The sequence below is a fragment of the Equus quagga genome, chromosome 5 (genome assembly GCF_021613505.1).
Source record: "Equus quagga isolate Etosha38 chromosome 5, UCLA_HA_Equagga_1.0, whole genome shotgun sequence".
NCBI classification, from domain to species: Eukaryota; Metazoa; Chordata; class Mammalia; order Perissodactyla; family Equidae; genus Equus; species Equus quagga.
This window is the reverse complement of record NC_060271.1, coordinates 14,904,930-14,922,087: the sequence shown is the minus strand read 5'-3', so window position 1 is coordinate 14,922,087 and position 17,158 is coordinate 14,904,930. Positions and strand designations below refer to the sequence as shown.

Sequence of the window (17,158 nt, the reverse complement as noted above, 5' to 3'; positions counted from 1 at the left end):
ACTGATGAGACTGGAGAGGCTTGACACTGTGGAAATTTCCCTGAGGCAGTCAGACTCTCTATATGTACTTAGCTGTCTACCTGGCTTCCCACACTCTCCCCTTCCAGCTCCACACACTCACCAACTAGATTGAACTATTGGGGGTGAGGACGAGATTTTAGGGAGATGAAACCTCTATCTCCAGCAGCTCCTGGAACAGTGCTTTGTATATAGTGATCCAATAACTGCTTATAGGATTGGATAGTATAAATGTGGACAGACTTAAGGAATTTGGAAGAGTGGTGGTTTGGGAGAAGTAATATATTCAAAATGGTAAGCTGTAGCTATACGGAAGTTTAGTCTTAGAGGTAAGGCTAAGGTACCTGCCCTTGAAAGGAAATAGCAGGAGAATTCAGTTATTCAAAAGGCTCCAACTTCTTAGCACTGTACACTAAGGCCTACCTGATCTGGTCCTCAGCCTCCCATTCTACCTATTCTCCTGGGCCACATCCTATCCCCTAACTGTTCCCCAAGGATGTCAGCATCTTTCAGACCACCCACCCCTCCTAGCCTTGTCCTCTGGCTCAACACAAGGTATTAGCAGCTCTCCCAGGCAGTAAATCACTCCCTCCCCTTGCTCCCACAGTCTTACTGCCATGCATTTATCTGCATCTCCCCTCATTATAAGTTCCTCTCAGCAGGAGCCACATTTTAGTTGTCTCTGTATCTCTAGCATGGGGCCCACTGTCTGGCTCATTTGACCTTCCATAATGTTTGTTGAGTGAATATTAGAGTGAATGAGACAATGTGAGAAAGGGAAGAGAGGTTGAGGGACGCAGAGTCAAGCGGGGAGGAAAGTAATTATTCAAAAGCCTTTCTGCTTCCTTTGAGGTGGCAGTATCCAATGAGGCAGTAAACATTTATTGGAAGCCTAATGTGTTCTAGGTATGCCTTAGTGACTTTGGGTCACACCTGACTCCAAAGGCCTGAGTTTAAATCTTCCAGTTAGTACCTGTGTGACCTTATGTAACCTCTACAAAACAGGAACAACAACAGTCCCTATCTCCTGACTTGCTGTGAAGACTAAAGGAGATAACCCACATGAGGTGCACAGCACTGTTCCTATCTCAACATTTCCTAGAGCAGGTGGGAAGCAATCCACACATCAAGAAGGTGTATCCTTGTAAGTAGATTCATGAGCATTCATTTAACAAATATTTCCTAAATGCCTACTGTGCACAAAGCACTGTTCTGAGAGCACTCGCGAGAGGTTTTGGATTAAGTGTCCATCCAGAGATGAACTAGAGCTGAACAGCAGACTATTATAGATGATCAAACAGTCCCCGAGGTCAAACACCGTAGAGAGAACAAACTTCAACTACCTATTTATTCACCTGGACCACATTGGCAGATGACCACAGCAAGTCCTCAATAAATGTTGACTGACTACAGGAATGAACACGCCCAAAGACTCACTTTGTTCCGTTCTTGTCCTAATCCTGGGAGAAAGCGTCTTCAAATGTCTGATATAGACCACCTAGCCCCCAGTCCTACCAAGTGGCATCTCCATGGTCCTTGGGTTCCTGAAAAATACTCACAGTCTAGAGGAGAAGACAGACACATAAATTAACAATTGTAGTAGCACGTGGTGAGTATTACCGTAGAGACAGACTCAGAGGATTAGGAAAGCACTGATGGGGGTCACTTTCCTCAGGATGGGGGTTAGTTCTTGAAGCCTTCACAGAAAAAACACCCAAGCTGAGCCTTAAAGGACACTTTCCAGAAGGCAGGGAAATGCATTCTAGGCAGAAGGAAGCATGTGTGTGAAGGCATACAAGCAAGAAATGTGGGAGCTCTACGTAGTTTGGTGTGGCTCCAGCTCAGAGAGCATATGGGTAAGGGAGAAATGTAGGTGGGAGTCAGTTTACAAAGAGCCCTCTCTGCCACAGTAAGAAGCTAGGATTTTATTCCCTTTATCATTTCAGCCCTGGCCGCACACTGGAATCACCTGTGGAGCTTTTAAACTATCAGTGCCTGGCTCTCACCTCCACATTGATTCTAATGGTTGTTTTTAATGGGAAGAGGCCTGAGCATGTTTACGTGCTGTGTGGAAGGAGACAACGGGATCCAGCATACATATGGAGGGATCAGCTTTTGGCTAAGGAGGACACCTCACAGACTGAAATGTACAGAAAATAAGGGTAAATGTGTCAGTGGACTGGGAAGAAATGGGACTTTGGGACCTGCAGGGAAGCTAGGTCTTGGAGGGAAGAGGGTTTGGTTAAGCGTACCTACCCCTGGGGCAGGCTGATAAAGTGGAGACACTGAAGGGGTGCAGGAACTCACAGTCTTGATAAGGATGAAGGCCAGATGTGAAGGGGGAAGACTACCCAGTCCAACAGTTAAAATTCCCCCTCCTTCTTGGAGCCTTCCTGACAAATGGGAAGTGAGGTGACAACTTCCCGAGTCCCACCCTGCCTGACTCACTCCTCACTCAGTGCTAAGGGGCCCTTCTCCATCCTCTTTCCCCAGAAGATAAACCACTGATTTACTTTCTCCAAGGGTTTAGTCTGAAAACCACCATTCGTAGAAACTCCAGCAACTCTATTGCCATGATTATTTGAGGCTTTTAAGTTTCAGCACAAAAATCAATGGGAAATGGGATCAAAGCAGGAATGGCAATGAGGGAAAAATGGGAAAAGGTATGCCTGCCTGTATGTGTGTGAGTGGGTGAGTGAGCAAGCAGGCAGAGCAGAGGAGGGAACAGAGTACGGGAGACATGGGGGAATGGGCTAAGGATGATAGAAGTGACGGTCTAGGCTGAGGAACGACAGAGTGGCAGGCAGGGATGGAAGCAACCTCCTGGGGGCTGTGTCAAGCTTCTCTCTTCCCCATCCCAAAAAGGATAAAGGGCACTTTCTACACAGCACTCACACAGAAGAGTTGAGGGGAGGGCTGAGTCTGTCAGGAAAGGGGAGCAAAGATGAGGGTGAAGGGTTTGTCAGTTAATTATTTGGCATGTCCCTCGGCCTTAGCCAGGTGTCTAGTGTCCTCTGCCTAAGGCTGAGACCTTGGATGAAGAAACTTGGGCAGCAAAGATGTCCAGCTGGCAGAAGGGAAAGACTGCATGCAAACACATACCATATCACCCGGAACTGGGGGGTTTGCCTGGACCCCTGAGACGTCAGGGACAAAGTCTGATCTGGCAGTGGGTAGCCAATGCCAACACTAAGGATATCATTTAGTGTTTGCTGAACTGAACTAAAGAAACTCAGGCAGGGGGAGAGAGGGAGTGAGAGAACCTGCAGGGAGAGCTCTGGAGAGAGAAAACGGAGGCTTTTGGTAGGGGACAAACCAGGGGAGGTTGTCAAGATAGAGGAAAGAGAGTTCTTAGCAAGATCTGGAAGACGCGTGAGAAGGGCCAAAAGGGGAAAAGAGGAAACGTAGCTTACTCTTCAATACTCCCTGTGGCAAGCCTGGGACCAGCTGCTTTCCATCGCTGTTATGGTTCAGTCCTGTAAGGTAAGCACTATGATCACCACTTAACAGAGGAAAAGAACGAAATCAGAAAGGGTGAATGATTTTCTCAAAGTCACAGAGCAAGTAAGGTGGAAGCAACCTAGGTGTTCCAGGCTGAGGAAAAAGTGTGGACAAAGGGATGGACGTAGGAAAGCAGAGGACAGGTGTAGGGAATTGCAAGTGATTCTGTTTGATGAAAGGATACGGTGAATGAAAGGCCTTTGCATGCCAGAAGGTTAAAGAGTAGGTTGGCCCCAAGTCATAAAGTGTTTTGAATGAAAGAATGAGGAGTTTTGCTTGTATTGAAGTGTCCCTGAAGATTTTTAAGAAAGGGGTTGGTATGATCACCATTGTCCTTTACAAAGAAAAACCTCGTGACAGTAAGGCATATTATTAAGAGGAAAGCAGAGGAAGGGAGGCGAGCTCAGAGGCACAGGTGTGACACAGTGAAGGCCTGACCTAGAGCAATGGGAGAGAGAAGGAAGAAGAGGAGAGCCAGTATAGAAGATCCAGAATCGACAGCAAGGTTGTCAAGCTGGGTAACTCAGGTGAAGCAGGATGGAGGAAATGAAAGCAGTCTGAGACATCCTGAGTTTGAGGTAAGATGGCACATTCCACAGGCAATCTGGAACACAGTACTGTAAGTTTAGGAGAAAGGACAGGGCTCGAGAAAAAAAATCGGAGGATCCTCTGCAGAGAGATGACACCACGCAAAGTGGACTGTGGTAGCTCTAGTTTTAATGTAGTCAGACACTTTCCCATCCCCCCGCTTTCATTTCCTTTAAGGAATTCCTGCCCCACTCCATTGGCCGGTTAATCATGGGTGTTCTCCCGACTTCTCCCAATCCAAGCTCCTAACGGCACAGAATCCAAGCAAGAACAGAGTTCTTCCACAAGACGAGTTATACTGCTGTAGAGAAATGCAGAGACAGAGAGCCTAGACAACACTGGAACCCCTAAGCCCACCTAGAGCCAGTCACCCTTCAAGCCCCATCCGCATTTGGGTCCCCCTTTTTGATTTTGGTTAAGCTAGTTGTGTCGTCGTCGTTTTTTGGTGAGGAAGATTGGCCCTGAGCTAACATCTGTTACTAATCTTCCTCTTTTTGCTTGAGGAAGATTGTTGCTGAGCTAACATCTGTGCCAGTCTTCCTCTATTTTGTATGTGGGTCACTGCCACAGCATGGCTTGATGAGCAGTGTGTAGGTCCTCACCTGGAATCCAAACCAGCAAACCCCAGGCAGCTGAAGCGGAGCATGAAACTTATTGGTTAAGCTAGTTTAATTGTAATGTGTTCCAATCAAAACAGTCTAATATACCATGTGATATAAATGAGATTGCTCAGGAGAGAGAAGAGGAAGGAGAATGTAGTTAGCATTTGAGCGCCAACTATACGGCTGAAGGGCCTCATATGCCCGTCTAAGAAACTTGGACTTTATCCTGTAGAATATTAAGAGCTACTTAAAGGTTAAGTTTAATTTTAAATATGCTCAGTTGAAGACCCCCTTTTGAAGTTGGTGCTATAATCTCATTTTACAGAGGTGGAAACTGAGGTTCTTGGAAGTGAAGTAACTTGCCTAAGATCACACAATGGCTAAGTGTCCAGGTCAGGTACAATGTAAGAATGCACAAGTATACAGGAGAGGAGGTGGTAAACACTTTAGAGGACTGGGTGACACCGGAAGGACGATTTGTTCACTAGGTGAACAAGGGGGTTGGAGCAGGAAAAAGAGAGGGCAGAGTACGTGTAAGCCATGGAGGTGTGAGACAGTGCCTGACCCCAGGTACTGGCTACAGCTGAGAGTCCTGATGTTAGTGGCAAGAACGCTGGAGTTGCCATGACAAGACAAGGCCCAAGGACTGGGGGTGAGTGTGAAGGGAAGAGAGGCAAGCATGGAGCTCTGGTTTGTGACACCCAGTGAAGCACACACAGCCCCCATGAAGACCTGAGCCCAGACCTACTAAGCACAGACAAAGGAGGAGAGAATGCAGCACAGCTGCACAGAGAGATCTATGAGTGGTGAAGGCCCCCTGTAGGGACAGAATGGAGGTAGCCTGTAGAAATGAGTCTTTAGCTAGTTTGGACATGGAAGAGGTACAGTTTAGAACAGACGAAAAGAACATTTCAGGTGAGGGAGCTTGTCATTTGGTCTCAAAACCAAATAACACAATTTAAGAGACCAAACTGGGCTTTAATGGAAGAGTATAGGTGACAGCTAAGTGGAAGAAAGAAAATTCACAAAAGTAGATTAAAAAATGACTTATCACATCAGGCAAGCCAATGTAAAAATGTTCCAGTGCCCGCTCTGCACAAGGTGCTAAGGAGACACCAGGGGGGATGAAATGTGCATGCAGGGTCCCTCCTGAGGCCGAGCTCCCAAGAGACGAGCACAGACACAAGCAGAGACAAGCTGCAGAGGAAGGAAGAGGTTAAGTCCTCACAGAGGTTGGTCAATCATTGATTTAAGCAACAATTACTGACGGCAGAGTTCTTGACACTGCCCTAAGGATAGCTAATCTTTAGTGAGCTGCTTCTATTGTGAAGCACTACTTTAAGCCTGTTGTATGTAGTAATCTATGTAAATTTGGCAGCAACCCTATGAAGTAGCCACGATTACTTTCTCATATCCATGATTAAGGAAACTGATGCACAGAGAGGCAAATTAACTTGCCCAAGGCCACACAACTAGTAAGTGGCATGGCTAGGATTTGGACCCAGGCAGTCTGGCACCAGAACCTGCTCTTTTAACCAAAATGCTACATTATACTATCTCTCTAAAGTCAGTTAAATCATAACAGTAATAATAATAGTAATTATTTGTGATGGGCCAGATGCTATAGTATGCCAGACACACATCTTTCTTCCAAAGATCACACGGCTCTGAGGCGGAAGGACTGGGATTCAAACCCTGACAGTTCAGGGTGCTTGAACTTGACTGACAATAAAGGGCAGAAGGAGCTAGAGTAAGTTCGTACAAGGTACAAATGCGGAGCATGAAGAGGAGGTAAGTGACCTGACCTGGTGGGAGTGGCACTGAGTTGTGGACAGACTGGGGTTTCAGAAAGCTTCACAGTGGAGTGACTACTGAGCAGAGTTTTGACAGATGATTTGATGATTCATCTGACAGAATGACGGGGCAAAGTGTTCCACGCAGAGGAGGAGTAAAGGAATGGAGGCCAGAGTCTGTCACATTCAGGAAACTTCAAGCAGTTTGTACTGCTTGGGAAGAGACAGGTGGCAGGACAATACAGAAAATAAGTCAGGAGAAGTCAGAGACTAGATCACACAGAACCTTATTTGCCTTTTCAGGAAATTTGAGCTGTTTTTCAAACTTTTCCAATGAAGTAAATAATGGCAAAAAAAAAAAAAAAGACAGACATAATTATCCCCAGGGAATCTGGTGGCTTAGTCTGAAGCCCTTCAGACTAGTAGGAATTCTTTGAGGTCTATTTTCTCTTAATAATGCATGCATGATAATTTTGAATTCCCCCTTTACATTAAATTTACACACAAGTAAAAGGGGCATTCCAGGATGATTTTATCCCATGACTTTCAGTATGCCTGGAGCTGCCCCTATCAACCTGGCAGGTCTGTGGACCCCAGTTTTAGAAACATGGGGAGGAAACTATCAAAAGGATTTTTACACCTGCAGCTTAGGAAGATCTATCTGGCAGCCATAGGGAAGACCAGTCAGAAGGGGGAAAGACTGGAGACTGGAGTCTGAACAATACTTTTAGGATGAGAAGCCCAGGGCCTCAACTGCAGGGCAGGATAGACGGATACTGGGGAGACAGAAGTGACAGGATTGGGTTTCTGATTGGGTACGGGAGGCTGGGACATGGAGGCAGAAGCGTTCAGAACGGCTTCCATAGACCCGGCTTAGATCACGCTCAGGAAACTCAAACAGAAACAGGTTTGGAGGGAAGGATGATTGGATATGGACGTTCAGAACCTGAGGTACCTGTGGACCATATGGGCAGAGGTGCCCCATAGGCATCTGCAGCTCGGCAAAGAGGTCTGGGCTGAAAACAAAACTTGTTTGACTTATGTACCCATAAGTTGTGGTCACAGAGACGGCAAGAAGACAAGATGGTTAAGGACAGAGTCCTGCAGAATAACAACATTCAAGAAGCAGGTGGAGGGATAGAAGGCCAACAGCTGCAGAGAGGGAATGGTCAGAGAGGTAGGAGCCAAGGGGGAGAAAAGAAAATTTGTCAGCATCATTAAACTATGGAGATCAAGGAAGATGAAGATTGCAAAAACTCTGGATTTACTCATTAGGTCAACAGTGATCTTTGATAGAGTAGTTCCAGAGAAATGGTGGAAGTGAAGCCCAACTGTGGAGCTGAAGAATGAATGGGAAGTGTGGAAAAAGGGAGGTGATTGTAGGCTCTTTATTTAAAGAGCGTGGCTGTGAGTCAGTGAGTGGGGATTTAGGGTCAAGAAAGATTAACATGGAAGAGACACTGAAAGGACACTACCCAGGGCCATGAAAATGGGTGCAGCCCAGAGAAATCAGTAAAAAAACAAGGATGGTCTACATGTGGGGATGCAGACGAGATGAAAAATCAAAATGACCACAAACTAGAGAAATTTGGGTGAGACCAAGGGAAAGCAGGGGAATGGCAGAGGGAAAGTAGGAAGGGGACAGCCCAGGGCTCTTGGATTTGATTCAGAAGGGAGGGTTATCATCACGTGGAGAAAGTACAATTTACTGCTCTTGCTGGAGGAGCCTCTCTGGTACAAGCGTCTTGCCCAGGGGAGGACACGGATGCCTGAGAGTGGGAAGGAGTCTTCTGACATACAAAACACGGATCTCTCTGGTAACTTACCACCTCTTTGATGAGTTTTCACAAGAGAACTAGTGAAAGCTGGAAAACAATTTCAGGGAAGTGGTCTAAGGGATGTTGGTATGTTATATTGCAGGTGACAAGACAGGGCACTATAGGAACAGTCTGTAGGGTTTTGAGGGGTTTTGGGAATGATCTAGGAAAAATTTGGCCTCTTTTAGATAACACAGTCATGCAATGAGGAAAATGAAAAAATGCCTGGGGACAAATAGGCTTGAGAATCATTGCTGGAGACTTTAAAGCTGAGAAGGATCACTGGATCACCCAGGTGAGACAACTGAGGCCCAGGGAAGTCAGGTGCCTTGTCCATAATGCACTTGAGAAAGCTGCCATGTCCAAATGGTAGGTGACATCTTGAGAGCATGTGAACTCAGCAAGAGACCACATTAGAGATCCCAGATCTGCCTCAGTGACACACAGGAGCTCAAGAACAAAGAAAGAGAGAAATTAAACGGAAGAGAGGAAGTTTGTCCAGTGGGACAAAACACACGTTGAAGAGAAGGGGTGCTATGACAGCCCTGTCAGACAGGTTGGAGAGTTTGCATTCTCTCCCAATTAGAGAGCCCCGTCTGCAGGGCTGCAATTCCTTCCCAAGTGTCAGCCCCGGTGTGTTCGAGGCTGTCAGGCCTGAGCCACATCAAGCCTCTGTAGGTTGGCACAGTGAACCCTCAGGACTGAACCAAAAAGGGACCACAGCCTCTGGCCCTACTCCTGGCTCACTACTAAACTTCAATATACTATCCCCCCAAATCTGGAACTGATGGAAGAAAATGTACATCCCTTAGTAGTTTCTCTGGACAGTGATCAGGAGTTGACCCAGGGTGGGCGTTTGGAAAGATTCAGCCTCCGTCCTGCCTGGTGCTGGGATCAGCTCACACGGCTCCTGTGTCCACAGAGCACAGAGAATACATTGTCCATAAGGAGGATTATTCTCCACAAGAAGCTCAGACAAAGGGAGAGGTTGTTCCCAGCTGCCTGGGGGAGGTTAGAAGGGGGTGGAAAAAGGGACCAGCCTTGCACTAGGGCATTCCTGCAGAGTTCAGCTTCTTCTCTTCGACAGGAGGACAAAAGATGGGCAATACACCCCCTCCAGCTCAGTCCTAATGCCAGGACCCATTATGGAGGTGGAAGGAGCACTTAGCTATAACCTATCTACCTTGGCTATTTCCCACATACAAGGTTAAGTGAGGTGAGCTAGCTAGGTAGGGCAGCAATAGACACCAGAATAGGAGAATAGGGTGATTGGGGCAATGAGCAAAAGGGAAGTTCAAAAAGATGGAATCCCAGCCTCAGGGCAGAGCTGGAGAGGGAGAGGTCCTAGGCGATGGGCATCATGCTGACATTGATTCAGTAAGCTTCCGCCTTCAGCAGGATGAACTCTGTGCTGCAGTAAGATCTCGAGGTGTCACAGCTGCCGCTTCTTTCTCCATCCGAGACATAAACCTGGGAGACAGTGGCCTAATCTCATTCTCCAGGGGTCCCAAGAGTAGAAGAAAGCACAGTTCCCAGGCAAAATAGAGCAATCAGAAACTGAGAAATATTACCAGAGTGGAGCAAGAAAGCAATCTTCCACAAATCCTAAACCTGCACAAGTGAGCAGGTCCTGTCCTCTTCAAAGGAAACTCCGCACATACTCCCTCCTGAGGCGATGAGGGCGTTAGGGGTGGAAGATACTCTCCACTGAGGCATTTACTGGGTTGTATGGGCCCAAAGGTGGCAATGCTACATAGGTTTGTGTATTCCCAAGGATATGGCTGGGTGGGGGGGTGGTGGATGAGAGCATGTGCTTCCAGAGTGAAGAATATAGAAAAGTGAGTGCCTCCAGAATAAAGAGTATTTGCCTAAGGCCTCAAGATGTAGGTGAGGTCCTGTACATGTTTCTCTTGGGGCAGGAGAGCATTTCCACTCTAGGAGGACAAGGAATCCATTTCATACAGCATGGTGGGAATGAAGTCAGTATTAGCCTGGGACAACTTGAGGTTAGTGCCTTTCAATAGCAGCGAATGTTCTGGGGAAAGAAAGGACAGCAGCCACGAAAAGATGCTCCAGGGGTTTTAGAGAAGCATAGTTTGAACTCTATCCAATACGAAAGTTAGCTTTGACATTTCCAGTGGGAAGGGAAGAGATAAGAAGGAACAGTTGAGTGGGCTGAGAGCAGAGGGCAGGACTGCTGAAGTGAGGGAAAGGTCTGGCATTGCGTCTGAGCTGACGACAGGACTCCCCATGCTGTTGTGTGCTATGGTCAGTGAGCTTTGTGGATACCATTTGTCTTGACAGAACAGGAATGGATACGACATCTGGGACCACTTTTCCAGTCCTTTGCTGCCACAGCCTGGCAGAATTCTGCCTGGCACCAAACAAATGCTAAAGTACTAGTATGTGACAGAAGAGAACAGGAAAAAAACAGCTGGAAGGGATGAGCAGACCTTTCTCATACCCCTCAGGACTTTTAGATCAAAGATAATCAAAGATAAGAAAACTTGTTATGGAAAACAAATTACAACTGCCTTGCAGCACCCTTGAATGTCTCTGATCCCTATACAGCTCTCTCATAAACTGCTGCCAGACAACTCTGACACAGTGGCCATCAATTCAAATAACTTTATTCAGAGAAACTCTTTGACCCACTTCTGCTGACTCATCCTCTGCTCTTGCCTGCAAAAGAGCACTAAGAAAGGCAGCTTAGGCTGGAGACTCAAACTCGCTCTGCTCCTCAGCTTTATAAAAAGCAGGCAGTTACTGGGGACTGCCCCCTCCCATCATCGATCTGGCTCTTATTTGAGCCACAGGCTCAGTGGACTAGAGGAAAGCCATCCTGTCTGGAGTCCAGGACATAGGCACTATTATGAGGACAACCAAACCCTGATGAAAGACAGTGTGAAGTGCAATTCCTCCCTCCCTCCAAAATAAGAAAAATGAGTCCAGGGAAGAAGGGGCTTTTTCATGTCTAAGAACCTTTTCTCACACAGTCCTGTCTGGCAGAGCTACTTCCTGACGAAGCCACCACCTACTGGGCCTTTGACATCTTCCTTCATGTGTACAGCGTGGAGTAAAGGATAAGGGACTTTGTGACTATTTTCCAGGTAAGAACTAAATTGGCTTCTCAGAAAATGGAGAGTACAGCAGGCCCCAGCTTCACCTGAGCTGCAGGTGGACAGTTTGTCCCAGCCCAGAAGCCTTGTCACCTGCAGCTTGGAGAGACAGCCACAATGGAACCTGGGCAGGAGGGTATGCAGAGACAGTGTGCCCTAACGACAGAGAGGCTGCCACCATTTCCGGCAGGACAAAATAAGCACAGGCTTTCAAACAGAGCGGAGCAGTCCATGATCTTGTGTCCATCAACTCACCACTGACATGAAGCAGTATCAGATCAGGGTAAGTTCTGGATAGAGGATTGAAGAGGGCAGTAGGGAGAACTGGCTGTAGAAACTATCATTTATTGAATACCCATTATTTCATATACTGTGCTAAGTGTTTTACATTCATTTGCTCATTTTAATCCTCACAACAACCCTATGAGGTAGGTATTATCACCATTTATAAACACAAAAACAGGCTCAGAAAAATTAGGTCACTTGCCCAAGGTCACACAGCCAGTCAGCGGTGGAGCTGCAATACATCTGTTGCTGAAAGCCCATGTTCTTTTTATTGTACCCATTTAGGTCAGCTTTGGGCAAAAGGCAATTTCACTGCCCAACTGTGCAAAGTGCATCTGGGAGTGGAGGTTGCCGTCCACACTCACCGCTGGTAGGGATGCATTGAAGCCGACTTGATGTTGGTTTTTATTCCACTCGGCATTTTCCCTAAAAGGAACACGAAGAAGGATACCTGAAGCATGCTAAGACTTTCATGATAAAGCAGAAATGTGGTCTCTCAGGTTCCCTTCTGCCACCTCCTCTGTCATTTCAGAACCTCTGTGGAATGTGACCTTGGGTGGCAAGGATCAGAGGTGTGGTTTCTCACCCCGCTCTCTCCCTGAAGGTGTCTAGGAGGAAAGGGGTGGTCAGGGAGAATCGTGGAAGGGGTCAGAACACACCCCAGCCGTCTCCTGCTTATCTACCCCTGGAAAACATAGCTAAACCTGTGTGACCTCCATGTAATGTCACAGGTACTATGTTCTCTCTTATTTTTTTAATTTTTTTTTTAAGATTTTATTTTTCCTTTTTCTCCCCAAAGCCCCCTGGTACATAGTTGTATATTTTTTAGTTGTGGGTCTTTCTAGTTGTGCTATGTGGGACGCTGCCTTGGCGTGGCCTGATGAGCAGCACCATGTCTGTGCCCAGGATCCAAACCAGCGAAGCCCTGGGCCGCCACGGCAGAGCGCGCGAACTTAACCACTTGGCCACGGGACCAGCCCCCTGTTCTCTCTTATTTTAATTGTCCTTTTACCTAGACAGCTTGGAAGAAAATACCTCTTCTAGATGCTTGCATCTGAACTCCTCCAAACTGTTCTCGTTATTACTAAAACTGAGCAGGAGAGATAGGATCAGAGAAAAGAATACATGTAGCACTGGGAAACCTGCCTGCTTGTCAATTCCCAATGCACCTACCAAATGGTCTTAATTAAGGTCTAACCATTGGTTTCTCTAAGAAAAGACATTTACAACACACCTAATATCCAGAGTAAATGGAACAGAAGGGTACTTGAGACAAAGGTCTGGGATGGGGGTGAAAAGAGAGAGTAGTTTCTGCTATTCAAAGTTCTTCTTCATTCTCTGGTACCTGTCACAGAGTCTCAAATGAGATTTTTACTCCTAAAAATTGTTTTCTGGGTCACAGTCCAAAGGAGAAAGGGAGAAAATCTCCAGCTTTAGGGATATTGGGGGCCCCAATAATCCAGTTTATTCCCCCTGCTCAAGGTGTGCCACCATGTCAATCCTGCCACCTTACCTGGTTGACCTGCTTGGGCCATTTGCACCCCACTGAGCATTGGCTGCTGCTGGCTTGGAGCTCCTGCCATCTGCACCTGCTGTAATCCTGAGGCTCCTGCAAGGATTGTCCCAGCTCCTGGCTGACCTGGCTGGCCAGGACCACTGCTGCCTGAAGGTCTCCAATTAGACAGACCCTTCCCAAAAGCAACAGCTGCCACCAAGGCATTGGTGTCTGCAGGGTTAAACGTCTGCTTGTTCGGCCGGAGACCTGAAGAAAAAGGTAAGTGAGGACCCTGAGGTACGCCTCTGGCCCTGGACTGAACCTAGCAGCAGGAAGACCAGAATGCATACCAGGGCTTGGAGCTCTGATTTCAGCAGCATGTAGACCCTCTGGCAGCCCAGAGGAAGAACCAGAGGACTCCTACATCTATCTTAGAATCCTCCCTTCTCATTTTGCCCATTTCCTCCACTTGCTCCAGGGCCGGCCTTAAACACAAAAGGCTAACAGAATGGAGGCATACGCTTATGTCCTCACTTCACTACTACCAAAACCACGACTCCTGTTCCAGGGAGCTTATCCCTTTTCCTTCTCCATTTCGCTACCAATCCCTCCATACCTCCACTCTCTGACTCTCGTTCCTCTTTGCTGATTTTCTCCAGAAGGTTTGAGCACATTTTATTCAAGCTCTGGATCTGCTTCTGTAACACACATAAATTTGTGCAGAGATTAGGGCAAGCAAGAAACGATCACGTGGAAGTTTCTTCCTTGTGCTCTTTCAGGGGCAACTTAGATACAACTCGTCTGGTAGGTGCACTCCTACCAGACAGGAACAGTAATGCCTAGCTTCTCATGATGGGACTCAGGGGTGGGGAGCCACAGGGCAATGACTCAGTCCAACCTGAGCTGCATCAGCACCAATGCGGGCAGCATCTGTTGTCAGCTGCTTCTCCTGCTCTTCGACCTCAGGGTCAGGTTTAGTTCTCAGATGGTCAGGGACCACCTCATGGCTGAACACAGGTACTCGTCCTTCAGTCTGCCGCTGTAATACAAAGATTTTATTGATCCTACCATGCACTCCAAGAAGATTCAGTCTGGTCTGATATATAGTTCCTACCACAGGCAATCAGTGCATTTTCAGGGAAAACACAACCTGAGACTTATAATATCTGGCTTCCTAGGACACTATTCCCCTTACGTAACATCCTTTATTTCTGTCTCCTCACACCCCTATCTCTACTAGACCTAGAGGAAAACCTCGCTCTAGCACATTTGAATCTAAGACTGAAATAGACAAAAGTCACAAAAGAACATACTTTTCGCTCAAGATAGGTGTTGGAGGAGAAGGGTCTTTGCCTTGGTGACACAGGCCTCGGATTAATTCAGCACTATTTGGGAGTGGCTCCCCCAACTCCAGAAGGACAAAAAGCAAGGCCCCCAAAATGCAGCCCTTGCTTCTTACTGCCACATACTACTCCACATTCAGAACTTCTAGAATAACCAACCAACAACTGTGCTCTACATCCCCATCTAAGAACTTCATTTCCCAAGTTGTACCCTTCTCCTCCTCTTACCATGAGATCTTCATCTCGGTCTGGGGACAAGACCAGAGGGATGATGACCTGGTTACGGAACAGTGGCGTCTTTTCATGCTTCAAGACCTTGTTCAGAGTGTTCAACTGTCCAGAGAGCAATGCAAAGCTATCCAGGACAGAGGGCCTGGTGGTGGTAAGAAGGTGTCAGAATGTTCCCAGTAAAGTAGCCTCAAAGGAGTCCTTCAGACTAAGAATACCCAGACTCACCCTCAAAAGACTCATAACCCTATGGCTGGGCTGGGTGGGAACCAGACTGGCTCACAGGGATTACGTGGTTAGGAAGTTTCTCACATAGAAGGAGAAAAAAGGCAGTTCATTATTTGAATGGGGTGAGGAACACTGGCAAAATAGGAACCATGACTACACTGTTATCACTAAAAATTCAGAAACTGAATAAAAGCCTCCTTTCCAGCCTGGAAATAGGATCCATACTTCCAGAGTGGGTTGGACCTAAAAGACTCAGCACCATCCATGCCAAGAAATCCAGTATGAATACTGTGTTTCTACTATAGGGGGAGGATGCACTTTTCTCCTCCCAGAAAAGTCAAGGAGTGAGAATCAAAAGCTAGAAAGAACCTAGGTTGGCAAACTGGGCACTTCTCTACTTCCTTGCCATGGAGGCCCTAAAGCCAAACTCCAATGTTGGGAAACCCAGCTCCTTCCAAATACAAAAAAGTTTGCAAACTGATAAATGGTTACATCACTGGAGATGTCCTATCCACCAAGAGGACTGGCTCCCCACTCATGAAGCCCTCCCCAGCTTGCTCTGGCAACCCTTACCAGGTCAGCCGGTCATACTCATTCTCCAACTTGTAAATGAAACTTCCCAGTGAGTTCTTCAGATCAGCCACTTGACTCAGCAGTGCATCTAATGATGCTTCAAGCTGCTTCTCCTCCCTCTGCACCAACAGGAATAGGTTGGTTACCCAGATGACAATGAGTATGACACATACAGAGGAAGGCTGAAATGCCAGAATAACAGTGTGTAACTGTTACCAGTCAAGTAACTCAGGATTCTCACTGGCCTAGAAGAACCAGGTTTTTTTTTTTTTTTTTTTTCTACCTTTGGTATTTGGGTTATAGACAGCATCAACCCTTAGACCTGTCAATCCATTTACCTGACATCAATTCCTCCTACCAACTGATTCCTTTCTCTCATCACATCCTAATCTGTGCCTGGCTTTTCCCCTCATTAGGCACACTCTAGTCTCGCTCATTGAGAAATCTGCACCAGAACTAATGCCTGGGATTTATTATCTTTTGTGTACCTCCACAGCACAGGTATTCCAGCTTCCTCTGTTCTAGAACTCGCCTTGTGAGCCTGCCTGTTCTTGCCAATGACACACTCTGGGAAATCTACCTACACATGAAGGTTTCTCTGAATACCAGCCTTGCACCACCACTGCCTCCCCCTCTTCATTTGCCCTCAGCATTTGATATTTCAACTTCCTCCCTGCTGAATTAGTCTGCACTCATTTTATCTCTGTCCCAATATTCCCGTGCCCCTTTCACAAGCTTTGTCAACCTATAACCGTTTACTGACTACCAGATGCAAAAAACTAAGTGACAAATGAAAGACAAAAAAATGCATGTGGTCCTAAGCACTAGACGATTTTAAAAGTTTGGGGATCTGCAAAGCATTTCCTTCCTGTCTATGGTCTCCACCTTCACTTCATTTCTTCATCCTTAACAATTATCAGACACAGGCTGAGAAGAATGATGCAAAACTGTCTTGCAAACTCGCGTACGTGTAGGACAGGAACCTTGATCCTTGTTCCACCCACGGCCTCAGATTATAATTACCTTAGCTTTCAGCCATGCGGCCCCACAATTCCTTCACCCTTGGCTTCTCTCCAATTACAGATGCCTTGCTATGTATGCATCCAACAGCGTCCATCCAACAGCCTAGGTCGGGGCCTGTGCCAGCCCGTCACTTCCGTGAGCCGTCTGTTTTGGACTGCATCTCGACCTTCCCAAATTACAACCGGATCCTTTCCCACACCCCAGCAAGTCAGTGCTGCCTCCCCGCCCCCGACCTGGCCGCATCTCTGTCTCCTGTTGGCCGGGCTCCACCCCATCTCCCATCCGCGCCACTCCCTCTCCAGTCGGCCTCGGCGCCCATCCTGCGTTCCCTCATCAGTCAGCCGCAGGCGCTGTCCCCTCTTCTTAGCCCCAACTCCTCACTCTCTCCTCGGCCAGCCCCCTCTCGGTCCCGTTACCCAAAGCCAGACAGCGGTCTACAGGCCCAAGCAGCTTCTCACCTGCATTGCGGCGGCGGCTTCCACTTCCGGTTTCCAAGTCAGCCAGCCACTCGGGAAGGGCTTCGTCCACCAATCCGAGAACTCAGA

General features: G+C 47.2%; 1 protein-coding gene across 2 annotated transcripts; it reads right to left on the bottom strand.

The window, feature by feature from the left end:
* Positions 1-11,803: 11,803 nt before the first annotated feature.
* Positions 11,804-17,113, bottom strand: MED8 (mediator complex subunit 8). Of its 2 annotated transcripts, none has more exons than XM_046662896.1 (7): positions 17,072-17,113; positions 15,591-15,709; positions 14,790-14,934; positions 14,117-14,257; positions 13,835-13,916; positions 13,237-13,485; positions 11,804-12,149 (listed from the first exon to the last, which is right to left on the bottom strand). In XM_046662896.1, exons 1-7 carry the CDS (start codon positions 17,075-17,077, stop codon positions 12,085-12,087), a joined length of 807 nt encoding a protein of 268 aa, XP_046518852.1. In that variant the 5' UTR covers positions 17,078-17,113; the 3' UTR covers positions 11,804-12,084. The 2 variants fall into 2 exon arrangements, with proteins under 2 accessions (XP_046518852.1, XP_046518851.1); XM_046662895.1 differs by having other exon boundaries at positions 15,591-15,772; positions 17,072-17,092.
* Between the last annotated feature and the right edge of the window lie 45 nt (positions 17,114-17,158).

What these genes read in the sequence shown, in the direction of transcription:
- MED8 (XM_046662895.1), bottom strand. An exon ending in ACCGAGATGAAGATCTCATG is followed by an intron (nt 14,258 to 14,789) that starts GTAAGAGGAGGA and finishes TTTGTATTACAG; the next exon opens with CGGCAGACTGAAGGACGAGT. An exon ending in GGCCCAAGCAGGTCAACCAG is followed by an intron (nt 12,150 to 13,236) that starts GTAAGGTGGCAG and finishes TGTTCCTTTTAG; the next exon opens with GGAAAATGCCGAGTGGAATA.